General features: G+C 33.2%; 1 protein-coding gene across 1 annotated transcript; it reads left to right on the top strand.

Annotated features, from left to right (window-relative positions):
* Positions 1-1,609: 1,609 nt before the first annotated feature.
* Positions 1,610-15,764, top strand: LOC141708060 (serine/threonine-protein phosphatase BSL3-like). The gene is made up of 21 exons (XM_074511532.1): positions 1,610-2,203; positions 3,436-3,496; positions 3,620-3,698; positions 3,799-3,878; positions 4,049-4,143; positions 4,241-4,340; positions 4,625-4,694; positions 6,713-6,814; positions 6,900-6,981; positions 8,563-8,742; positions 10,281-10,539; positions 10,662-10,896; positions 10,981-11,151; positions 11,957-12,195; positions 13,637-13,721; positions 13,817-13,915; positions 14,037-14,236; positions 14,320-14,395; positions 14,483-14,618; positions 14,702-14,841; positions 14,938-15,764. Exons 1-21 carry the CDS (start codon positions 1,843-1,845, stop codon positions 15,019-15,021), a joined length of 2,934 nt encoding a protein of 977 aa, XP_074367633.1. The 5' UTR covers positions 1,610-1,842; the 3' UTR covers positions 15,022-15,764.
* Positions 15,765-23,393: the final 7,629 nt, after the last annotated feature.

The following is a 23,393-nucleotide window of genomic DNA, read 5'->3' as shown; positions in this document are numbered from 1 at the left end:
CTCCACATCTTCATAAGATTTATTTTTCTTGCTCTTTAGCTCTATTTCTATAATCATCATCAACTTTTTATTTCTGATGACACAGTATTTGGGTAGTTGGAAGTGCTTGCATCTTTTAGTGTTGGGACAAATATAGTCCACTCATTTGCTTGACTGTAGATAGGCTGTAGGAAAAGCAGCCATTTGACCATTTTTAAGCTCATTAAGCAAACGAGTGTCACGTGGACTCATCACCTTGACTTTATTGATGAATATGTCCAGCTCAGATGCTCTTCTTAATTCCAGGAAAGAAAGGGACACATGCATACATCTGTCAACTCTTGACTCATTGACATTCACAATCACCCTCTTTTTCTCGAAATTTTGTCTTGTCACAATCACCACCCTCAGGAAATTTATATTTTTGTCCACAACCCTTTTGTAGGTAAAGTGGTTAAAATTGAGGGAGACTCCCAGGGCTTCTAGAAACTCAGCAAACTCCTTGTCAAGGCAAGGGTCTTTAGCTTCCATCTTGAGTCTTTCAAGTCCAATATCATCTTCACTTTTGCTTGATAGTTGGCTGGATTTTAACTTGGACTCCATCATCTCCCCCTTAGGCCTGGTAGCAGTCAATGTTGAGTGTTGAGAGATCTGGGCCCTTAGCATTTGAGGTGTTTCCTGAAGAGGTACATTAAAACACCCATAATAGCTCCAATTGACACACTGGTCTGCATCTGAAAATACTTTTAGGAGTCTATTAAGGATTTGGCGTCCTGCTGTTGAATTTGTACGAGGGAAGTGAGTTGAGAGACTTGAGTTGTGAGAGATGCATTTGAAACTTGCAGTTTCGTGACAATATTTATCACTATTCATAATATTATACTAAAATCTATGCAACATCTTCTATTAATAATTTTGAAATCAACTTGTCAACATAACATTCTTCTAAAATTTATGTATCATTCTTTTTAAATCAATTTACCATATTAATATTCTCCTAAATTTTGTTTTTAATTTTTCTCGTAAAATTAACCTATCGCATTATATTTTGTCAATTTTTTTAAATTTTTAGCCAATTAAATATTACAAAGACAAGTATTTATAAATATATTTTATTGATATTTTTTAAAATATTATATCTTATATTATACTTATGTAAAAGAATGACGAGGGTGATGTGGTGTCTGATATCGTTAAAATCTATTTTTCTAATTTTTTCAAAATTTTATTTTATTAAATAAAAAATTATTACATTGATTAATGACTAATTAATAATATAATTTTTTGATATTAAATTTGTGAATAATGAAAGAGCGACTCATCGGAAATGTTTAACGAAAGAACAACTTTTTAAATTTATTGATTTATTATATTTATTTATTACTCATATTTTCATAACGACCAGATCAGATAAGAAATTTAGAAAAGAAAAAAAAATATTATTTTAGAAAGGCGCGAAAATATTTACAGTCTGCTGATTTTTCTGAATCTCCGGTGTACTGCAATTTGTTTAAAAATTTAGGTAATTTTATTATTACTAGACATAAAAGAAATCTCACTAGAACAAGGATTTGTTTGGTATAAATAAAAAATAAAAAAATGTCATTAATTTGATATACAATATGGAAAACACCGGTGGGAAAGGAAGATTAGTCCAAGCGCTTGGCTTTCATCTTATTCTCCTGGTTTTCTTTGGTTGTTTACAAAAAACAAAAATAAAAACCCACATAAATTCATTCTCCCTAATTAATCTTCATTTCAGCTCAATTTCCTCACAATTAACCCCCTCAATTGAACCCTAAATTTCCATGCGATTTGTTTAAATTAATCTCCCCCGGATCTTAATAAATTAGGGTTGACGCAATGGATGTTGACACCGATGAGGCCACAACCATCCCAAACAAAAATAGTCCCGAGCAAGATGATAAAAAGTCATTGGGATCTGTGTCGCCAGCTCAGCAGAATTCCTTACAATCTCAACTACCGGCTCCGGGGCCCAGGCACGCGCCTACGTATTCGGTTGTGAATGCTATTTTGGAGAAGAAAGAGGATGGACCCGGGCCTCGCTGTGGCCATACGTTGACAGCTGTTGCGGCAGTTGGGGAGGAAGGGAGTCCCGGCTATATTGGACCTAGGTTGATTTTGTTTGGCGGTGCTACGGCTCTCGAAGGGAATGCTGCTGCTGCTTCTGGTACTCCTACGTCTGCTGGAAGTGCTGGGATAAGTATGTTGTCTGTTGCGTATGCCTTTGTTTTTTTTTTAGGTTGTTTAGTTGTGCCTATTTATGTGGATTGTTTGTTTGATTTGGTGATATATTTTTTTTTCTGGTGAAATTCGTTATAAATCTATCAAATAGTTCAATATTTGTAATTATATATTGACTGTTGGAAGATGTGGCTTTTCTTGACTGCATGCTGAGAGTATCAAATATGGTGCATTTATGAATAAGTTGACGTTTTTCGTTTATGTTTGTAAATGTTTATTCAGCTACGTGGCGTCATTAGTGGACATGACAAAATAGTCTCATGTCATAAATAGCATTTTGTCCTTCATATACTTGTATCTTTTAGGCTTTTTTAATTTAATTGAGATTTGGTCCAAATTTCTATTTTAAGTTGCTTACTTTTGGTTTTTATGCCAAAAATTTCTGTTCAGCTGTGCAGTCCATTTATTGTTGATGTCCAGTAATGTTGTAATGATATTGGCTGTGCTAGGCTGTGCTAAATAAAGATCTTAAAGTTATCAGTTATGCAAGTCTATCTTTTTACCGGTACCATTGCAACAGTTTTCCATGTTTGATGCAAAACCTACTACGTTAGCATATGAACCGTCAATCAGGGTTGATTTAATCGCCCTAGCGGATATGGAAAATGGGTAAACCAGGGAAAAATGAGTTCTTCAAATCAAGACTTATGTAATTGCAAAACTCATACATTTACAAACCCGTGGCAAGCTAACTTATAATATGAAACTCAATGTGTTTTCTGCTTTGTGTACTTGTATTTACGTATTTCTTAAAGTAAGAAAAACATAATATATAACCATTTCAAGTGATGAACTGTTCTAAAAACCCTAAACCTGTTTCTATATCTACATGTGCACACAATCCCTCTATGTCCTTTATTGAAAGCCATTTATTAGTTTTCCAAGTGAAGGCTCTTATCATGTTATTTTTATGGACCTATCATAAGTGAGACGTTACTTTAATTACGCCATTTTAAGAGTATGCTGCTTTAGTGTGATTATGATGTATGTTGTCATTGGTGCCAATAACGATGTTAACATGTATTTATTTATTTTGTTTGGCACAAATTGCTCGTGGTGTCATTTATAAAAAGAAACTTGATTTAATAAAAAATGATATGCTTTGCTCTTTAATCTTTTATTGTATTATAGAATGTTGAATCGGAAGCATTTTAAGTTCAAGGCTACCTCCTTTGGGTTGTTTAATTACAGGATTAGCGGGGGCAACATCTGATGTTCACTGTTATGATGTTCTTACCAACAAATGGTCTAGGTATGATTTGATATAGGTTCCAGGAGCCTTTGCTCCTTTGTTCTATTGCTTACGATTAACTGACTTTTTGATTTTATTACGGATGACTGTCATTTTGTTATTGAGTTGTGATAATTTTTGTAGAATTACTCCATTTGGAGAACCACCAACGCCAAGGGCTGCTCATGTGGCAACTGCTGTGGGTACCATGGTAGTGATTCAGGTTTGCACGCAACTTCCTATTCTAAATTTTTTTCTGCTTGAATAGGTCGATCTTCTGTATGTTTTGTTGTCTTTTAAGCATCAGTATATTTTCTATGCAGGGTGGAATTGGTCCAGCTGGGTTGTCTGCGGAGGATCTTCATGTTCTTGACCTGACACAGCCACGGCCACGATGGCATAGGTTAGAATCTTAAATGATGTGATTATCTATTCACGAATGTGTAAAATATTTATTTTATTTAAAGAAAAAACTGCAGTTTTAATGTATATCAGTAATGCATGCATAGTATGTATATGAGAAACATATAATTAGCATACCCTCTGTTTATGATGGCAATATTATTGTTCTAGAGTGGTGGTTCAAGGCCCAGGTCCCGGGCCTCGTTATGGGCATGTGATGGCTCTGGTTGGGCAAAGATATCTGATGGCAATTGGTGGGAATGATGGTTAGTCTCTGTCCTGTACCTGCTTCTGAATTAATCATTATATATATCTTGCATGATTTCTGATTTAGAAGACAATAATTTGGTAACTTATTGACAGCAAAGCGACCTCTTGCTGATGTATGGGCGCTTGATACAGCTGCCAAGCCTTACGAATGGCGGAAATTGGAACCTGAAGGGGAAGGTCCACCTCCATGCATGTAAATTACCTATTTTTATTATTTTTATCCCTGATTTGAATTAGAATGTACATTAGAAAAACAATTATTGTTGACTAAGGTTATAATCAGTGTTAAATCCTCTGTTTTGCCCTCAGCTGTGTAATAACAAATGACTTTGAATGTCAATAAGAACAATGCCACACATAAATAAGGGTGCAGTTATTTTTAGAAATACCTGATTCTAAACTAAGTGGCTGTAACAACTATGTCTTACTTGGTGAAGAGTTTCTGAATACTTATCAGCCACTGCTACTTCTAATTAGGTATGCTACTGCAAGTGCACGCTCAGATGGACTTCTTCTGCTTTGTGGAGGGAGGGATGCTAACAGTGTGGTGAGGATTATACCTTTCAGTTTTTCAAGTAGTTCTTAAATTTCTTCTATGATGTGTCCTTGCTGTTCTTTTTCGTGTTGATTATATTTTCTTCTTCCAAGATTGGTTCTAATCGTACATATGGAAATAGGGCAATTTATACCATCAGTATTTTTTTTCTCCTAACAAGATGCCATATATGCCATTACAAATATACTGTTTCTGTCCTGGGTGCAGAGTTGTACAAATGTTCCATGATAGCAGAATTACTTTGTTATTTTATACTCTTAATGACATTTTTTAATCACAGCATCAGTGTTCTTCTGGGACAAATTGTGTCATCTTCGTTGTTATTTTATTTTAGTTTTGCAGGAATGATTAAGTTTTAAATTTGGGAAAAGATACAGGCGTTTTAAAGTTTGATTGCAATGATGTCGACTTGCTACTTTTCTGTAAAGTAAAATTAGAACCTCCTGTTTCTCCACAACTTTTTAGTACCCCCTTCGTTTCATAGTATGTGAGCTACTTCCCTTTATCGGTTGTCCAGAATATATAAAGTTTAGCATTAACCATTAATGATAGTAACTTTAACTTACAGAATTTACTCTGGTTAAAAAATGACATATATCCCCACTAACATTTCTAAAGTGAAATAAAATTATTAATTGCTTTATTCATAACAGAACTTAAGAAATTCATGCCTAATAATATTACATGAAACTAAATTCGTTGAAGTACACTGTACTTGTATCTTATATTGTGTTAATCTCCTTTTTATCATCTTAGAAGAAAGGTAATTGAACTTTTTGTATACAGACGGGTTTAGTGAAATAGAGAACTTGGTTTCTTAGTGTTCTTCTATGAGGAATATATAATCTCTTTTGAGGAATACGCATAGAATGAATTTATAGAGAAAGAAGTTATATATATCGCACCATAAATTTACAATTGAATTTGAAAAAGAACTCCACTTTATGTTACTTCTCTAAAATATCTAAATAAATCAGGCAATCTAGTTTTCAACTCTTAGATACCAACAAATTATGAGGGTATAGACGGAAGTAAGTCAATCAAACAATATTTTTCTAGATGTTATGCTTTATTAACTAGCTTTCTTAAATTGGGACAGGAGTAACTATAGTTATTAGCTATGTTACTCAGACATTTCATGTTACATTTGAGTACCCGGGTCGGACACTCGACACTTGGACTTGGACACTTATTTTAAGCTAAAAACATGTATCTTTTTCATAGTGCCGTGTCCAATACTTGGACATTTATCCATGAAAGATATTTCTAGGCGAGTCCGAGTAACATAGGTTATTAGATATATTCATGTGCAGATTGCAATAGTTCATCAGCACCTATTCCTTGGAAACTTGTTAGCCATTAAGCTAATCATTTAGAGCATGTCTAATGGTTGTGCTAAAATAGATGAAGCTATTTCTATAATTTAGCACCAAAAAGTTGGTTCTATATCTTGTTTCAAATTTCACCAACTCTTCTAGTACCGCACTAGTACAATATTATTTTTTCTACCTAACCTTTTACTTTTTGATGAGGTGTCAATTATAGCTCTATCTATCTTTTGTTCTATATCTCGCACAAAGTATAGCATTGTGCTATTTTAGCACAAGATATAGAACACCATTGGAGTGTTAAATTTTAGTTTTTGTTCAATAAAAACAAGAAACGCCATGCTCTTATCAGTGTACATGCAATGTAGTTATTATATGTATACATTTATATATTTGTGTTAGAACTATTTATTAATCGTTCTTGCTCCTTCACGTTGGTATTTGAAGCAACTTTTGGTCATGAATGTTGTTTATTTATCTGTATGTGTTCTGTCATGTTATACATTTGTTCCTAGTATGCAGCAAAAAATCAAGAGGTTATACATTTATATACACACATAAATGTCGTGATTTCTCTCTACTACAGCAAAAAATTAATATTTGTTTAACCTGTTACTATTATTTAAGAATACTCTTTTTAAAACAATGAAACTCAAGTTGTCTCATGACTATTTGTTGTAGCCACTGGCCAGCGCTTATGGCCTTGCAAAACATAGAGACGGTCGCTGGGAATGGGCAATTGCTCCCGGTGTTTCACCCTCTCCTAGATATCAGCATGCAGCTGTACGTTGTATCCATTTTATCACTTTTGTCCTTTAAATATCTCATTTTATGCCAAAGCTTAATTCTTTCTTGTCATGGTGGCTAGGTATTTGTTAATGCCCGTCTCCATGTTTCTGGAGGGGCCCTTGGTGGTGGGCGCATGGTGGAGGACTCTTCAAGTGTGGCAGGTTACTATCTTGGATCACTCAACTCTTAAATGAACTTCCTTGTATGTTTGTGAGAGATTTTAAAATTCTGTCCCGTCCATTGCTAACTTGGTTGCTTGAGACATAATAATTGTGGAAGGATCTGCAGCTAAGCACTTTAGCATAAGCATCCTCGTGCAAGATTTAGAGTTCACTAACAAGGACAGTGATGTATACTGAATGCAACAGCCACAATAACTCTCTATGTATTGTTAAATCTGTATTAGTATGTATGTTGACTGACCACGAGTGTTAAAAAAAATAGCTATCTGAACCTAAGAAACAATTGTTGAAAAATTTGGTTGGTTGATTAGGTTTTCTCAGTTGACCTTCAGCTATTTCATTGCAGAAATTCACATATTTATCGATCATTCTTAACGGAAAATGTGTCTTCTAATAATTTTTATGCTCTTTCTTAGTTAACTTGACTATACGAACAACTACCTCCAATTAGGGCTGTCAATGGATCGGATCTGGATCGGGTCAGCCTTGATCCATATCCTGATCCATTTAATATTACCGGATCCGGATCGGATTTTAGTCGGATTTTTTATAGCCCTATCCATATCCGGATCCATTAGGATCACCGGATCACGGATCGGAGCTCCGATCCATTTATATTTTAAAAAAAAATTGAAATGCCAATCATACAGAATATTATAAGTAGAAGTACTTAAAATGATCTCATCATTGTTTATCAGTAATGGCCAAATGTATGAATTAGAAAACACACACAAACAAATATCTACTTAAGTCAGGATCCCTGGACCAATTTTAACTAACAGAAGAGGCCTTAAACACACAAGTATGCATATCTAGGTGTAAAGCCAAGAGTTTGAACCTTGAATTCACTAAAAACTAGACCATACTAATATCTTTTCACAGCTCTCAGGGATAGACAAATTCACGCGCAAAGTAAATCCAAGATCACATGATAAAGAGTAACAAAAAAAATTGCTGGATTATGATTAAAACGTAACATGAGAGAGAGCTCATAGAGAGCTTCTTTGCTCTAACAACAGTTATAAATCTCACACTAAGAATAACCTTATAAATCAAATTATTGCAAATTTAGCAAAACCCAAGTATATAATAAATTATTCGGATTGGATCATTAACGGATCGGATCGGCCTAAATCCATATCCGGTACTTATCGGATCGGATCATTACCGGATCCAATTTTTTTTCAAGTGATCCATATCCGCTCCATTAGCGTTCGGATTGGACCGGATCGGACCGGATTTCCGATCCATTGACAGCCCTACCTCCAATGATGTTTTCTTTACTTATCTCATGACCAAAATCACCAGTAACGTAGTAGTCCAATGATTAAGTCTCTGGTCTTCTAATATTGGCGAGCTATATTTTTGAGACTAGATTGTAGTTTGTTTGTGAGGCTTATCAAATACTACGAGCCTTGTGTCAACCTTTTGGGTTAGAAGAGTAGGTAACCACTTGATTTTGTTCCTAGTATGCAGTTACTTTTATGTGTGTATATTTGTCTATTAGGATTTTTAAATCTAACAGAAGGTTTAAGTTTCTTGTTTTTCTCCTTTGTACAGTTCTGGATACTGCAGCAGGAGTATGGTGTGACAGTAAGTCTGTTGTTACTAGTCCTAGGACAGGTAGATACAGTGCTGATGCTGCTGGTGGAGATGCTGCAGTTGAATTGACAAGGCGCTGTAGGCATGCAGCTGCGGCTGTGGGTGACTTGATTTATATCTATGGCGGACTACGTGGAGGTAAGCTTGCTATTTACAAACTATAATCTTGCGAGTTCGATCTTGTAAGCTGGAATATACTGCTTGTGATGAATTTTTAAAATAGCAAAGCAGTCAGCAGGGGAGGGGTACTTATAATTTGGTTACTGTTAACTTTTTTTTTCTTCCATTTTTCCTTTCCTCGAATAAACTTTTATTTTCTTAGTTTTTTGTGAGTCATTTTCCTTTTTAACTTATATTTGTTTCTGCGTTATTTTTTTCTTGACTTTGTAATTTTTATTCTTTTTAATAGCAGGCTTTTACACTTTTCTCTTATGTTTTAAATTTTGTTGACACCTTCATGGTATTTTTTAAAAAGACATTTTTAGTGAAATGCTCTGTGTTTCTTTTGGTGGATGCATTAAAGAAATATAATCACTTGTTTACTGATTTTTCAATATTAAATGTATTATTCTCAGTTTGACATGTCCTTACAAAATTGAAACAATTAGCCGTGATCCTGTTTATGATCTATAGACTCATATTATATATATCTATATTATATTATTGTTATTTTTAAATGACTGCTTCTACATTTTTCTCCTTAATTTTTTTATAATTTGTATGTGCATTGGTGTCTCAAATACACACATTTAGTGAAACACCATATTATGGTAGATGCATTAAGGAAATCAGCGAACTTGATTAGTGACTTCACAATATTATTTATATTATTCTCAGGTTGATTTGTTTAAGTTTGAATAGTTAGTCGGGATTAATGTTTTTGGTATACAGACTCATAATCTGTATATAGTTTAACAAAATAAAATAAAATAAGGAATCTTCCAGAAATAAGATAAAAAGAAAGCTGTACAGACCTTGAATATTTATGCTGGTTCTGTCAGTTGTTTCTCGATTACTCTCACGAAAAAATCCTTTGAAAGTGATAGTGAAAGAGTAAGGTTTGCTCAACCGATGAATTGGTTGCGGTTCCAGTTTTATCTAAAAACCGAACCGAACCGTGGTTTGCTCCCCCTAGTTGTAGCCGACGGAGAGTTGGAGGCTAGAGTCCAAGGGATACTTCTCGCCTGTTGCTGTATTTGTTTGTTTTTTTGCTTGGTATTTTACTTTTTTCCTTTTAGTTTCTGTTATATATCTTCATCTCCGTGGCTTCATTGCAGTATACGCGCGTATGAGTGTTTTATCGATATTATTATATCACTCGGGGCCTCAAATATTTTTCATATGTACCCATGTAGCACTTTCATACTATAGATCCTTAGCTTCATTTTGTTTTCTTCCTAGCAGTGGAAGTGACTTTATTAGTATGACCTGCAAGTATTGAGTCAAACACTATTGAGAATATCTTTAAAACCTCATTCTAGCCATATTTTGAACCAGCCTTTCTCCATAATTTGGGTTACAAGCTCTCTGTACAATGTTAATATATATCGAGCTGGTTTTCCAACTTTTCCAATTCTGTGTAACAGGTGTTCATTGGCTGCTATTGTTACACAATATTGGTTTACATCTCTTTGGCTTACACTAAGAAATCTGATATAAGTTGTCTTGTCCCATAGGCGTATTGCTAGATGACCTTTTAGTCGCAGAAGATTTGGCTGCAGCTGAAACCACAAGTGCAGCATCACATGCAGCAGCAGCTGCTGCATCAAATGTACAGGCTGGGAGATATGGGTTTGTTGATGAAACAACGGCACAACCAAATTCTGAAGCAGCTTCTGATGGTGCTGTGGTGCTTGGAAATCCTGTTGCACCCCCTGCGAATGGGGATATGCATACAGATATAAGCACTGAAAATGTCATGCTCCCAGGCACAAGGTATGCAGTTACGAGTTAACACGTTAATTGTTTCTGTTTCAAATTCTCGGCCTTTAGTTTTGTTCTCATTTTATTTTCATAAATTTCTTTTACATTCTGCCTTAATGTGGATTGTTGTTCAGGAGACTGAGCAAGGGCGTGGAGTACTTGGTTGAGGCATCGGCAGCAGAAGCTGAGGCTATCACAGCAACATTAGCTGCTGCTAAAGCACGGCAGGTCAATGGCGAAGTTGAACTGCCTGACAGGGACAGGGGTGCAGAAGCTACTCCTAGTGGGAAACAGATATCCACCCTTATAAAGCCCGAATCTGCTGTAAACAATTCTATTCCATCTGGTGTTAGGCTGCATCACAGAGCTGTCAGTAACAAAATCACTTCAATTTTTCTTTGCTTTTATATTTTGTCAGAATTTAGTCTGATCGCTCTTAGGATGCACCTGTAGGTAGTTGTAGCTGCAGAGACTGGCGGAGCTTTAGGTGGTATGGTAAGACAGCTTTCAATCGATCAGTTTGAGAATGAAGGCAGACGAGTAAGCTATGGTACACCAGAAAATGCAACAGCAGCAAGGAAACTTTTAGATCGGCAGATGTCTATAAACAGTGTGCCCAAAAAGGTAGATAGGTTTATATTAGGTGCTTTATGATGGTGATTGAAGATTTCATCTTGACATCCACCTTTAATAATATTATTATAATCGTATGCAGCGTCACATAGTTTTGTTGACCTGATATATTTCGGGTACTTGCTTGTTCGTAATTTCTTTACATGCTAGAACATGTAGTTTAAGGGGACAATTAATAGGGCCATTTTCCTCCACGGCAGACCCAGAAATTGAGGTACTGCTTGCTTGGATCAGATCTCTACTCAGTTCTGTCTGGGTGTTGCAAACTTCTCACCACATTTTAATATACCAAACCAACCAAATCTACCCAGTATATATATCCTCAGGGTCTGGGGAGGGTATGATGTACACAGCCTTACCTTAACTCAAAAAAATGAAGAGGCTGTTTCCAAATAGATTAAGTGTGTAAATGTGTAAGATATATACTGCAGTACTATAAATGTACATGTACAATGAACAATACCAATAGTGACAGTTGTAAGTCACTTCTATCCCATACGGCCACACCTTTTGATGCCTCGAACTCATTCTTGTTTAAGATCTCTCCCAAATCTTGTTCTGAATTTAAATAAATGCCTGCTCAATAAATTTAAAGAAAACACAACCTGACTAATACGGCTTTCCCCAAAAATTAATATATTTCCCAAAATATGAATTGAAGTTTCAGGCCCTTTTACATACAATGCAATAAAATGTGCATCACTAATAATATATAACATGAATAAATGCATATGTTCCCCGAAATGTATTTCATGAGGTTGGCTAGCTTGTGACAATTCCTTATTATGTTTTATAGGTGATTGCACATCTATTGAAACCACGTGGTTGGAAACCTCCTGTACGTCGACAATTTTTCTTGGATTGCAACGAAATAGCTGATCTTTGTGATAGTGCCGAAAGAATTTTTTCTAGCGAGCCGAGTGTACTACAGCTTAGGGCTCCTATCAAAATATTTGGTGATTTGCATGGGCAGTTTGGGGACCTTATGCGGCTATTTGATGAATACGGCTCACCATCTACAGCTGGAGATATAGCGTATGTTTTTTTTAAATCATTTGCATATTTTTGAAGTTCAATTGTCAAAACTCACTTGTAATAAAGATGTTTACCTCCGTGCTGTGCAAATGCCATCATAGTTTTTGCCATATGTTACATAATTGTTCAAATTTTCACTTTACCTTCTGGTACTGATATATATATGTATATATATTTATAATCATGGTTGTAAAAATCGGTAATCCGTTTAGGTACCGATTAGGGATTAATCGGCAAATCGGGGAATAATCGGAACAAAAATCGGATATATTTAAATATTTAATAATATTTAATATATTTACCTTATTTATTATGAAATATATATTTCAAAAATAATTTATAAATATTAATCGGATTTGAAAAATTAAATCGGCCAAATATTTTTTTAAGGATTAATCGGGGATTTTTAGAACGCTGTTTATAATATTTATATTTATATTTATGTATAAACAAAGAATGTATATTTAGTCAGAGAGAAACTTGATGCCGTAAGTTGACAAAAGCATATTGGTTGACTACTCTTATTAAAGTATGGCCTTTTATATTTGATGTTTAATTTACAACTCAATCATCTTACACTTTAAAGTAGTGCTGTATTTTTGAAATTTCAAATGAATTAGATGTAGTTTGAATCTAGATGCAACTTGTTACTTTGTGGTTCAATTAATTGTAGACCCTATTTTATTTAACGTTCACATGATGTGATGCCTCACGAATTAATAGTTACAATGTCGTTGAATTATCTTTTTGTAATATTTAAATCAGAACTTGAACCTTAATGCAAATCTGAGCTTAATATATCCCATCATGTCAGTCCCCTTGCATCATGGAGGTAGAAGCTTAGGAATAATGCAGTCATATATAAGAAATAATTTAAACTGATACGTACGCAAATCAGCAGAATAACATCTCTATGTTGGCCAGTTTATATTAGTTTATACAATCTACTCAGAACCCTGCTCATTTTCATCTGGTCGGATTATCTTGGTTTGATTTCCAGCACCACCGTTCCATCATAAATTTCATCTAAATTCTTTCACTAACATCTCTATGATGGCTTGTAAAATACATTTTACAAAAGCCTTCTTTTACCATGTTACGTAACTGACATCTGGACTTGTTCTAGATTAATGCCCTTGCGTATCCTCTAAATAAATTCTACGTGATTGTCCAGATTAGGAAATATAAGTTTATACGCATTATTCTAATTTTTGCATCTCAGGTCGTGTGCTTTAATTTGCATGTTGAAGTATGAAAATTAATCTCTATGTTGTACATTTATTGACATACTTTATTGATAAAGCTGAAAGCAGCATGTTGAAGTATGAAAAATAATCTCTATGTTGTACATTTATTGACATACTTTATTGATAAAGCTGAAAGTATGGGACCTTAGTTTTGTCTCTTTATGTGATACTAATATTGTATTATTGATTATCAGATATATCGATTATCTGTTCTTGGGAGATTATGTTGATCGAGGCCAGCACAGCTTGGAAACTATTGCTCTTTTGCTTGCTTTAAAGGTATCGCCTTTTGTCTGTCGAAGCCTTTTTAAGTTGCTCCAGCGCTCTGCTCTTTCCCCTATCTTTTTTCTAATGTATTAGAAAGTGGTTAACAGGTTGAATATCCACTCAATGTACATTTAATTCGTGGAAATCATGAAGCTGCAGATATTAACGCCCTTTTTGGCTTCCGAATAGAATGTATTGAACGCATGGTACGCTACAATATGTCCATCTTATCATATTCAGGTCCATGTCAGTAAATGTCTATTTTATGAATGGTATAATGTTTCAGTTATAAACATTTATATTTACTATTTTTTATATGGCAAACAGGGTGAGAGAGATGGTATTTGGGCATGGCATCGGATAAACAGATTGTTCAACTGGCTTCCCTTAGCAGCTCTTATTGAGAAAAAGATAATTTGTATGCATGGTGGTATAGGAAGGTCAATAAATCACATCGAACAGATTGAAAACCTTCAGCGTCCAATCACAATGGAAGCAGGTTCTATAGTTCTCATGGATCTTTTATGGTTGGTACATCTCATTCGCTATTAATGATTATTGTAATTTTGTTTAGTTCTGGTAATCTTATTAGACGAGTTTGTTTATGTAGGTCTGATCCTACTGAAAATGATAGTGTGGAAGGCTTAAGACCAAATGCAAGAGGTCCTGGGTTGGTTACTTTTGGGGTTAGTTTTGTTTTATTTATCTATTTTGTTTAGTTCTTCATGTTTTTTTGTGTTTAGGGCTCATCCTGTAAAGGTTCCTATATTCAGCCTGATCGCGTGAAGGAATTCTGTAGCAACAACGATCTTCAATTAATTGTGCGAGCGCATGAATGTGTTATGGATGGGTTTGAGCGTTTTGCACAGGGACATTTAATCACCCTCTTTTCAGCCACTAATTACTGTGGTATGTCTTTTCCCTCAAAAGTAGTAATGGAGAAGATCTAAGAAAGCTCGAATTTTTTCATTCAGTTTGTGCTGTTTATTCAGGCACTGCAAATAATGCTGGTGCAATCTTAGTCTTGGGCAGAGATCTGGTAGTTGTCCCAAAACTCATTCATCCATTGCCGCCAGCACTTTCATCACCAGAAGAATCACCTGAACGCCACATAGAAGACACATGGATGCAGGTACTACGATTTCAGAGATTTACAATGTTTGTGATCCTGTCTTTATTTTTTAACTATTTTGGAAACCTCAGTCCTCAATTTATGTGGTGGTATTAGGAACTAAATGCTAACAGACCGCCAACACCCACAAGGGGTCGTCCACAAGTTGCCAATGATAGAGGTTCACTTGCTTGGATTTAGAGGATTGGTTTTTGTTGTTCCCTTGCACCATCCTGGATAGTGCTGCAGCCATCTCAGAATGTGGTTTTCTGTTTATAGCATGAGGCCATGTGGAGGGGTTTGCCGAGAGTGTCCCTGCTTGTACAATCTTTTCCTGCTAAAGGTGTGAAGGTTTTCAGCAGACTGTTCCGTCCGACCTCTCATATAAAAAAAGGCCTTCAAACGATCGAGACGTGAGTCCAGAACTCATGTTGCTATGCAGATAGCTTACATAGCATCTTATTTGCTGAAAGGCTGCAGGGTTCTCCATAATGGCCTTTGTACATCGGAGATCGAGTCAGGTAGAAGTCGCAGTCTTTTTGCTTGTACTATTTTTGGGGGGTTTAGTTTTGTGGGTATTTTTCTCGATAGTCTTAATATAATGTGGTTTTCCTGTTTTAGATAGTTTTCCTACGGTTAATTTTTTTTTTTGAATTTATAAAAAGTACATTAGGGTCCCCATAAAATTGGTGAGAATGTGAGATATAATATTGAGATCAGTCTTCATGGGAATATCACGCTTTCAATTTTGTAGAGGCGCCGGTTCATGCAATTTGTGTTTTATATTGTAAAATCTTGTGTGAAGATAAGCATTTTACATTTATGAGCCAAATGATAGGGAAGATATGACTTTGTCATCTTATTTACCCTGTACATTTTTGTGCAATTAATATCTACTGTAATTGGCAGTGTTTTGATTTAAAGAAACTGAATTGCGATTTTCAGACCTCTTTTTTCACTTTGCTTTCTGATTTTTTTTTATAGTTATATCTTATTTTGTTCTATTAGGGGAAGGATCTTATTTTTGCAAAGCCGATGCAACTCTTACTATGACAGAAGTGATGGATACAAATTTTAGGAATATCAACTAAACTGTTTTATTAGTGGCTGTTTTTTTTGAAACTGTATTAGAGGCTGCTTAGTAGGGTTCTGTGCTCTGCTTGAACAGGGGTGATGTTTAAATTACGATTTTCCGACCCCTCTCTTTTAACTTTGATTGTTTTATTTTTTTATTTTTAGTTATATGTTATTTGGCCGTAATGAGGGAAGAATCTTATTTTTGCAAAGCTGATGTATTGCTATAAATTAAAATGTCAAAGGCATTTGTTCAAAATTTACTACATTTATTTATTAGCTTGTATACAATGTGAATGAAAAAGGTAGTCCGCAGACATTATCTGCAGTCGATTCGCATAGGGATAATCGTAAAGGTGGTCATGGATGGATTATTCATTTTATTAAAAACCGTATAAGTTCAATCACAACTATCAACTGCTCATTATATAAATTAATATAATATATGTATATATAAATATACAAACATATAGAAGCTACTCAAGTAGGGATGGTTATCGGGCTGGGTATTGTAGAATCCATATCTAAATCGGAAAATTTTATCCATATCTGAACCCGAATCCATATCTAAACCCGAAAATTTTATCCATACCTGAACCCGACCTGAATCTGAAAAATACCCGAAAATAAATATCCGAACTCGATCTATCAGATTTCGGATCTGATTCGGGTATACCCGAAACCCGAAATTTTTTTGAATTGGATACACGTACCAGAACCCGAAATCCGAACCCGAAATTTGAAAATTTGTACTATTATTGATATTGCTAGTGTTTGGGATCGAAAACGCGACTTGTAGAAAAAGAGTTTTAACGTGTCATATTCAACCACTCCACCACATTATTAGTTGTATTATTATAGGTTTAACTAATATTAAAAAAATCAACTTAATTGATACTCAGTTTTTTAGATTTATTACTAATAGACGTTTTGTTAACCTTATAAGCTTATCACCCGTTTAAATAATTGAATAATTATATTTCATTACACTTTATAATTAGTTAATTTTTAACATAAATATAAAAATATGTGTTCAAAAAATTATATAATAATATGTAAAATGTATATTATAATATAGATATATATGTATATTATAATATAGATATATAACATAATATTATAATGTGTAATATATAAAATTATAATATTATATATATATATTTTTAATATACATATAATAATTCGATTTTTTTCGGATTTCGGGTTCGGATAGAGTTTCGGATTTCGGATCGGGTTTCGGATCTATATACCTAATATCCAAATCCAAAAAAATTCGGGTTTAAAAATTAAATTCATATCCAAATCCAAATCCAAAAAATCGGGTTCGGTAAATTCAAAATTTCGGAATTCAGATCGGATATCCGTCGGATGGGATTATTTTGCCATCCATGTACTTGAGTATGGAAACTTGTTCGGTAAATTCAAAATTTCGGAATTCAGATCGGATATCCGTCGGATGAGATTATTTTGCCTTGCAGGTACTTGAGTATGGAAACTTGGCTTATTACACTTCTTAAATTTATATTTTGCACAATTTTACGTGATAAAAGATTTGTTTTGACTTAAAGGCGTATGATTCTTTTTGCACATGAAAAAAGTATTGAATTTAATTTTTTTTAATGACTATCTGAGTGATGGAACCACAAGCCAACCACAACCCCACCCAAACGTAATTACGGGGATGAATTCGATTGATATATATATACCAATAATTTAATTACAGAAGGAGATATTAGAAAATCACAAGTTGCGATTTTTTTACCCTGCAATCGAAGCAAATCATAGCGCGTCCATTTTTACGTGACAAAACATGGGGTGAAGGACATGTTTAACGGGTGTTTGACACAAGTTTAACAAAAATAACCGATTCTGCTGGGATGACCATTTTTAGCCGATCGAATACGCATTTAGCACAAGGATAAAACTGAATACACATTTTCAATTGGTTTATTTGTATTCTATTTTTTTTAAATTTCTAGTGCTGATTACGCATAAAGTTTAGGAATGTTGCTCCATATTCAAAATCGTAACACGTATATCATATTGCAGTAAAATGGAATACGCTTTCCTTATTGAAGTAATGTTAAATAATATTTTTTAAATTTTGTAAAAGATTACGCATTTGTGGGAGGAGTAAAGTTAAAAAAAATTAATATTATTAAACAGATTACGCATATGCGGGTGAGGTGTTTCGATATATAATATACATTTTTAACACTTGTAATGTATAATTTAACTTTTTTATTATAAATTCTCAATTAATACCTTAAAAAATTGACCAATTTAATTTTAGAAAACCGATTATCTTTACAAATTAGTTTTAATGTATATTTTTAAATTATTTTAAAAATATTTCTAAAAGTCAAATAGGAAATTGTTGAAGTCTAAATGTTCTCAACTCACACTCAACAGATCGACGTTTGAAATTATGGGGCTTGGAAAATATTATTTTTTAACTATATCAAACCAATTAAGCAAAATAACAAATAATCGTATACTAGAATAATGTAATATTTACAAGATAATCATGGCGTATAGAGCTGTTAGCGATAAGTTCGAATCAGTTAGGTTAGAACTCGAATTTGAACTCAAATACAAAAATGTATTCGTTATAAAAATAAGTTCTAGCCGAGTTTTAAGATGTTTTACATATAAAAACGTTAACTAGGATAATTTAGTTAGCAAAAACTAAAAGGATATATATAACTAAGTTAAAAATTTAAGGGGTCGGATGGGATGAACCCTCTGGCCGGTCAGAGGATCTCACAGAAGTGCCCGTCGATGGTATAACTTGATCTATCACGAATTGCACGGAGATTAGACATAGAAAATGACAAGGAATTTCAAGTCCTTGCCTCTTGTTTTTTACAAGAAATTGAAGCCTTCTAGTTGGGAGTCAAGAATGTCAAATATATACACTACTCGTGCAAAATAGAATAGGTTTTAGAATTTACTTGTGAGGATGGTCTTTAGAAATGACAAGGGACTCTGCCCCTGAGACAGTTGAAGATATTCGGGGAAGAGTTATTTTAAGTCGAGAAGAATATCGTACAATAATTTTAGGAGCTTTATTTTTTTTTTAAAAAAATTACTTCAATTATGCGAAGCAGGCAAGATATTATATTTTAGTATACTTAAAGATGCACAAAAAGTCTGGACCCGAAATTCTGACCCAGCCCGATCCGGTCAAAACCCGGTCAAGCCGGGTTCGGTCAAAGTCCGGCCCGGTCCTGGCCCGGGCTTCGAGCCTCGACGGGCCCTATATTTTTAGGTAAAGCCCGGCCCAGTCCAGCCCGTTTAAAAATCCGGGTTTCGGCCCGACCCGATTAAAACCCCGAAAAAACCCGGTAATAATCTGATTATTCTAATATATTTTCTTAAATATTTATAAATTCACATTTACTATAAATATAAATAATATTTTAAACACATATATATATATTTACATATTTGTGATTAATGATATTTTTTTGTATAATTCGTTGCATAAATAATGAAAGAAGATATAATAAGTACAGTATATATATTTGGATATCATTGTTATTATGAAGATATAATAAGTACAGTATATATATTTGGATATCATTGCTATCATAATAACAATGATAAAACATATTATTTTATAAACATATTTATTTTTTGCCGAATTTAAATATTTTCAACGAAGTAATGTTTTCATAAAATATTTCATGTAAACTAATACATTTTTACGATAATCTAGTTGCTAACATATGTATTCTTCGGAATCTCTAATAATACTCGATCCGATTTAAATTAGAAAAAAACCCGACCAGATTTGATCCGGCCCGAAAAAGTCCGGTTAGGCCCGCCTCGAGGGCCCAAACAGGCTCTGACATTTTCGGAAAGCCCGGTCCGGCCCGGCCCGGCCCGGTCAAAGTCAAAGTCCGAAAAGTCCGAACCAGTCAAAGTTCGGGCTTTTTAAGATCCGGTCAAAACTCGGTCCAGTGGACCTTTTGCGCGTCTCTAAGTATACTATAGACATATGTTTCCTTGAGTTTAATGGTATACTTTTTTTTACCAAGTACATTTTTAACTCCATATTATTTTTATGCGTCAAAAATGTCTGTTTTATCTTAATACTCTCTCCGTTCCTAAAAATGTTTTCTTTTTGTGTTGGACACGTTTGTCAATGCACATTTTTGATTTTTAATATTTTTAATTTTATATTAATATTAAATATTAAAATTTCATTATATTAAATTACTCATAAATACGAATCTAACAAAATCACTCATAACTATGTTTAATTTTATATATTAGACGTAAATTAATAGTCAAACGCTTAACATTAACAGTACGAAAAATTAAAACGGGAGAAACTTTTGACAGAGGGAGTATAACAATCAATGATATTCACCTATAAATCAATCAACTTCACATATCTATACTATACTATAATAGTCGGAATGAAGTATAATTTCTAATTTAGTTAACCCTCATTTTGGTTATCCATTTGCATCACGATCGTCAGATTTTTTTTCATCAAATAATCAGAGCCGTTAGATCCAAATATTAAAAAATACACTAGACAATGTCTTAGGAATCCCGTCAACAACAAACATTTATATTATTATCTATAAGATACATATAAGTTCTGAAGTTCGAATCCCGTTAACAACAAACATTTATATTATTATGTATAAAGATACATATAAATTTTCAGGTTTGAATCTTATCAACAACAGATATTTACATTATTATTTATGAATAAGATCTCATCAATTATATATTATTTATATTATTTGAACTTAATTTGAAATTATAAATAATGAAATTATAATTATATAATAATTATTTAGTATATAACTATTTATATAAAATTTCAATAAATTATATAAAATAATAAAAAAATATATAATATTAATCAAAACCCGTGTATCGCACGGGCAGTAGGATAATTAAAAAATAAAAAAGTAAACGACAAAAGTTGACGGTGAGTTGTATAAAAGTTGATTTTACCATTTCAGACTTTCGGTCAGAGACTGCAGAGTACGATGGGACAAGACAGAGGCACGTTTAACAATTGACTTTCAATTTGCCAATCGTCCCAGATCCTGACTCACCCCGAAAATTGTTGAGAACAGATATAAGCCAAAATTAGTCAAAAAAAAAAAACATCATACAAAAAATGTGTTTCGTTGATTGGACTACTTTTTTAATGAACCCACGACCCAGTGTACAACCCATGACCCAGTGTACATCCACGTATCCTAAATCAATCAAAACAATACATATTACGTATTCTTAAAAAAAATTGGGATATGTAGCATACTCAGATAATAATAATATATTTTAATTTCATTATTCAAATTTTATGGATGGGTTTTAATATATATTTTTTATCTTATTAATGATATTTTAGTATATTTTTTTATCTTATAAATAAAGTACTTAATTATAATATGTGTTAGTGCGACTCAAGTTGAATATCTAAAAGTAGTTTTAAGATAAATAATACATAATATAAAACTAGATATTATTCTTTTAGTGGTAAATCTTAGCATATTTGAATATCTAAAAATTGTTTCACAATATATAATACACAATATGGAATTAGATATTATTCTTTTATTGGTAAATGTGATCATTTTGATTTATATATTTTCATAAAAGCAAACCAAATCAAAGTATATGGTGTATCTCGTAAAAATCAGGCCCAGAGTAAATAATATACATATATATATTCCCGGCTTCCGTGTGAACATATATATATATAAAATATAACTATAAATAATAGAATACACAAGATCGAATAATGACCGTTGAAAGTCATTTTTATTCCACCTAAAAATAATTTTAATATCTTGAACTCAATCTTACTTGATGACCCTCGCAGAACTTCTTCTTTGTAAATCAAATGAATTTATGTTAAAAAAAAATCAACGATAAGATATCATATCTCAATATACAAGATTATTCTGTTCCATAAGTCAATTAATTACTCTAATTTCCTTCATGACCTTCTATCTAGTATCACATCTTCCGTAAAGTTTAACACGCAAATTTAATGAATTCATCTATTTTTATCTATTTCAAAATGTTCTTTTAATATATAATAATATAGTAATGATAATGATCAAAATTTATACTTATTAATAATTAGACTTCTATGTTTTATAAATGATCATATTCTAAAGAAATTTTGGGATTGAGCAAAAATTAAACTAAAGGTTAGAACAAGCCCAAGAAACTAGCTATCCATGCTCCTAAGTTGAATTATACGCAATGATATCACAAAATGTGCTTCAATAATCTCCCCTCATTCCTTTAGTTACTAATTGCATCATTCCCCTCTTTATTTTTAAGGAACACATCTTCTTTTTAAGAATTTTTTAAAATAACAATATTTTAATAAGATATAAGACATATCACATCTCTCTCTTACTTAAGAGAAAGAATGCATTTTTATATTAAAATATTAAATAAGAAAGGAACATAAGCAGTATTGTTAGAGATAAATTCATTATTTATGTCTAAAATTACTAAGAGTTATATAAGTAACGAGTTAAGAGACCGTTGAATTTGTTTCAAGACTGATGATAAACTACTAAACCAGACTATCTGGGAAAGGATGACATAAGTAGCCGAATTTTTATCAAATGATACCGAAATAGCGGGTTTCATCAATTTAGCCAATATTGGCTGATTCAACCTGCCATCTACAGATGCATATATAATACATGACTGATACTGACGTATCACCATAATGTTACATTTTTCAAATTATACCGAGATTATGCCTCCTCTGAATAGAGAATAAGATTGCTATTTTTAGATACTAACAAGTTTTCTGTGCCCATCATCCCCTCACGACACCTTTTAATGTTACGTCATTTTAAAATTAATATTTTTAAATTTAAGTGTACCATATTTAACAATTTTTAATATTTTAGGGTTTTAAAAATTCTCTTTTAGATTTTAGAAACATTACAAAATTGAATAAAAAACACAACTAGTTTAACAATTTTTAACATATTAAAGTTCACCAATCCCCTTTTAGGTTTTAGAATTTTTTTTAAAAATTAATAAAAGGTACACTGATTTAGGGTTTAGGGTCTTTAGGCCCTAAATCCTAAGTCTAAACCCTAATTTAATCTAGGATTTAGGGTCTAAAACCTAGGAACCAAACACTAAATTTAATCTTGGACCCTAATTTAACAGTTTTAATTAGTATTTAGGGTTCAATACCTTCCCCTTATTTACCATCAACATGCGAGTAGGGGATGCCTTCTGAACGTTGGTTTCAGCAGTTTTCAACATAGCCAATAATTTGGAGGGGTTCTTATCTATCTCATTCATATTGTAATTCATCACAAATTGAGAATAAATGTTGTTTAAAGATTGCAAAATTAGGTCAATCTGGTGCTCCACGGCAATCGGGGCACCCAACTTGGCAAGGTACTCAATATACCCAATCATCCTTAGAACATGCGGTCCAACCAGATCACGTTCTCACTGCTTACATGCATGCAACGATC

The sequence above is a fragment of the Apium graveolens genome, chromosome 2 (genome assembly GCF_009905375.1).
Source record: "Apium graveolens cultivar Ventura chromosome 2, ASM990537v1, whole genome shotgun sequence".
Taxonomy (NCBI): Eukaryota; Viridiplantae; Streptophyta; class Magnoliopsida; order Apiales; family Apiaceae; genus Apium; species Apium graveolens.
This window is presented reverse-complemented; position numbering and strand designations above follow the sequence as displayed.

Coding starts and splice junctions, on each gene's coding strand:
- LOC141708060 (XM_074511532.1), top strand. CDS start 1,843: ATGGATGTTGACACCGATGAGGCCACAACCATCCCAAACAAAAATAGT. Junction 6,982..8,562: donor GGACTCTTCAAGTGTGGCAG/GTTACTATCTTG, acceptor TCCTTTGTACAG/TTCTGGATACTGCAGCAGGA. Junction 11,152..11,956: donor TAAACAGTGTGCCCAAAAAG/GTAGATAGGTTT, acceptor TATGTTTTATAG/GTGATTGCACATCTATTGAA.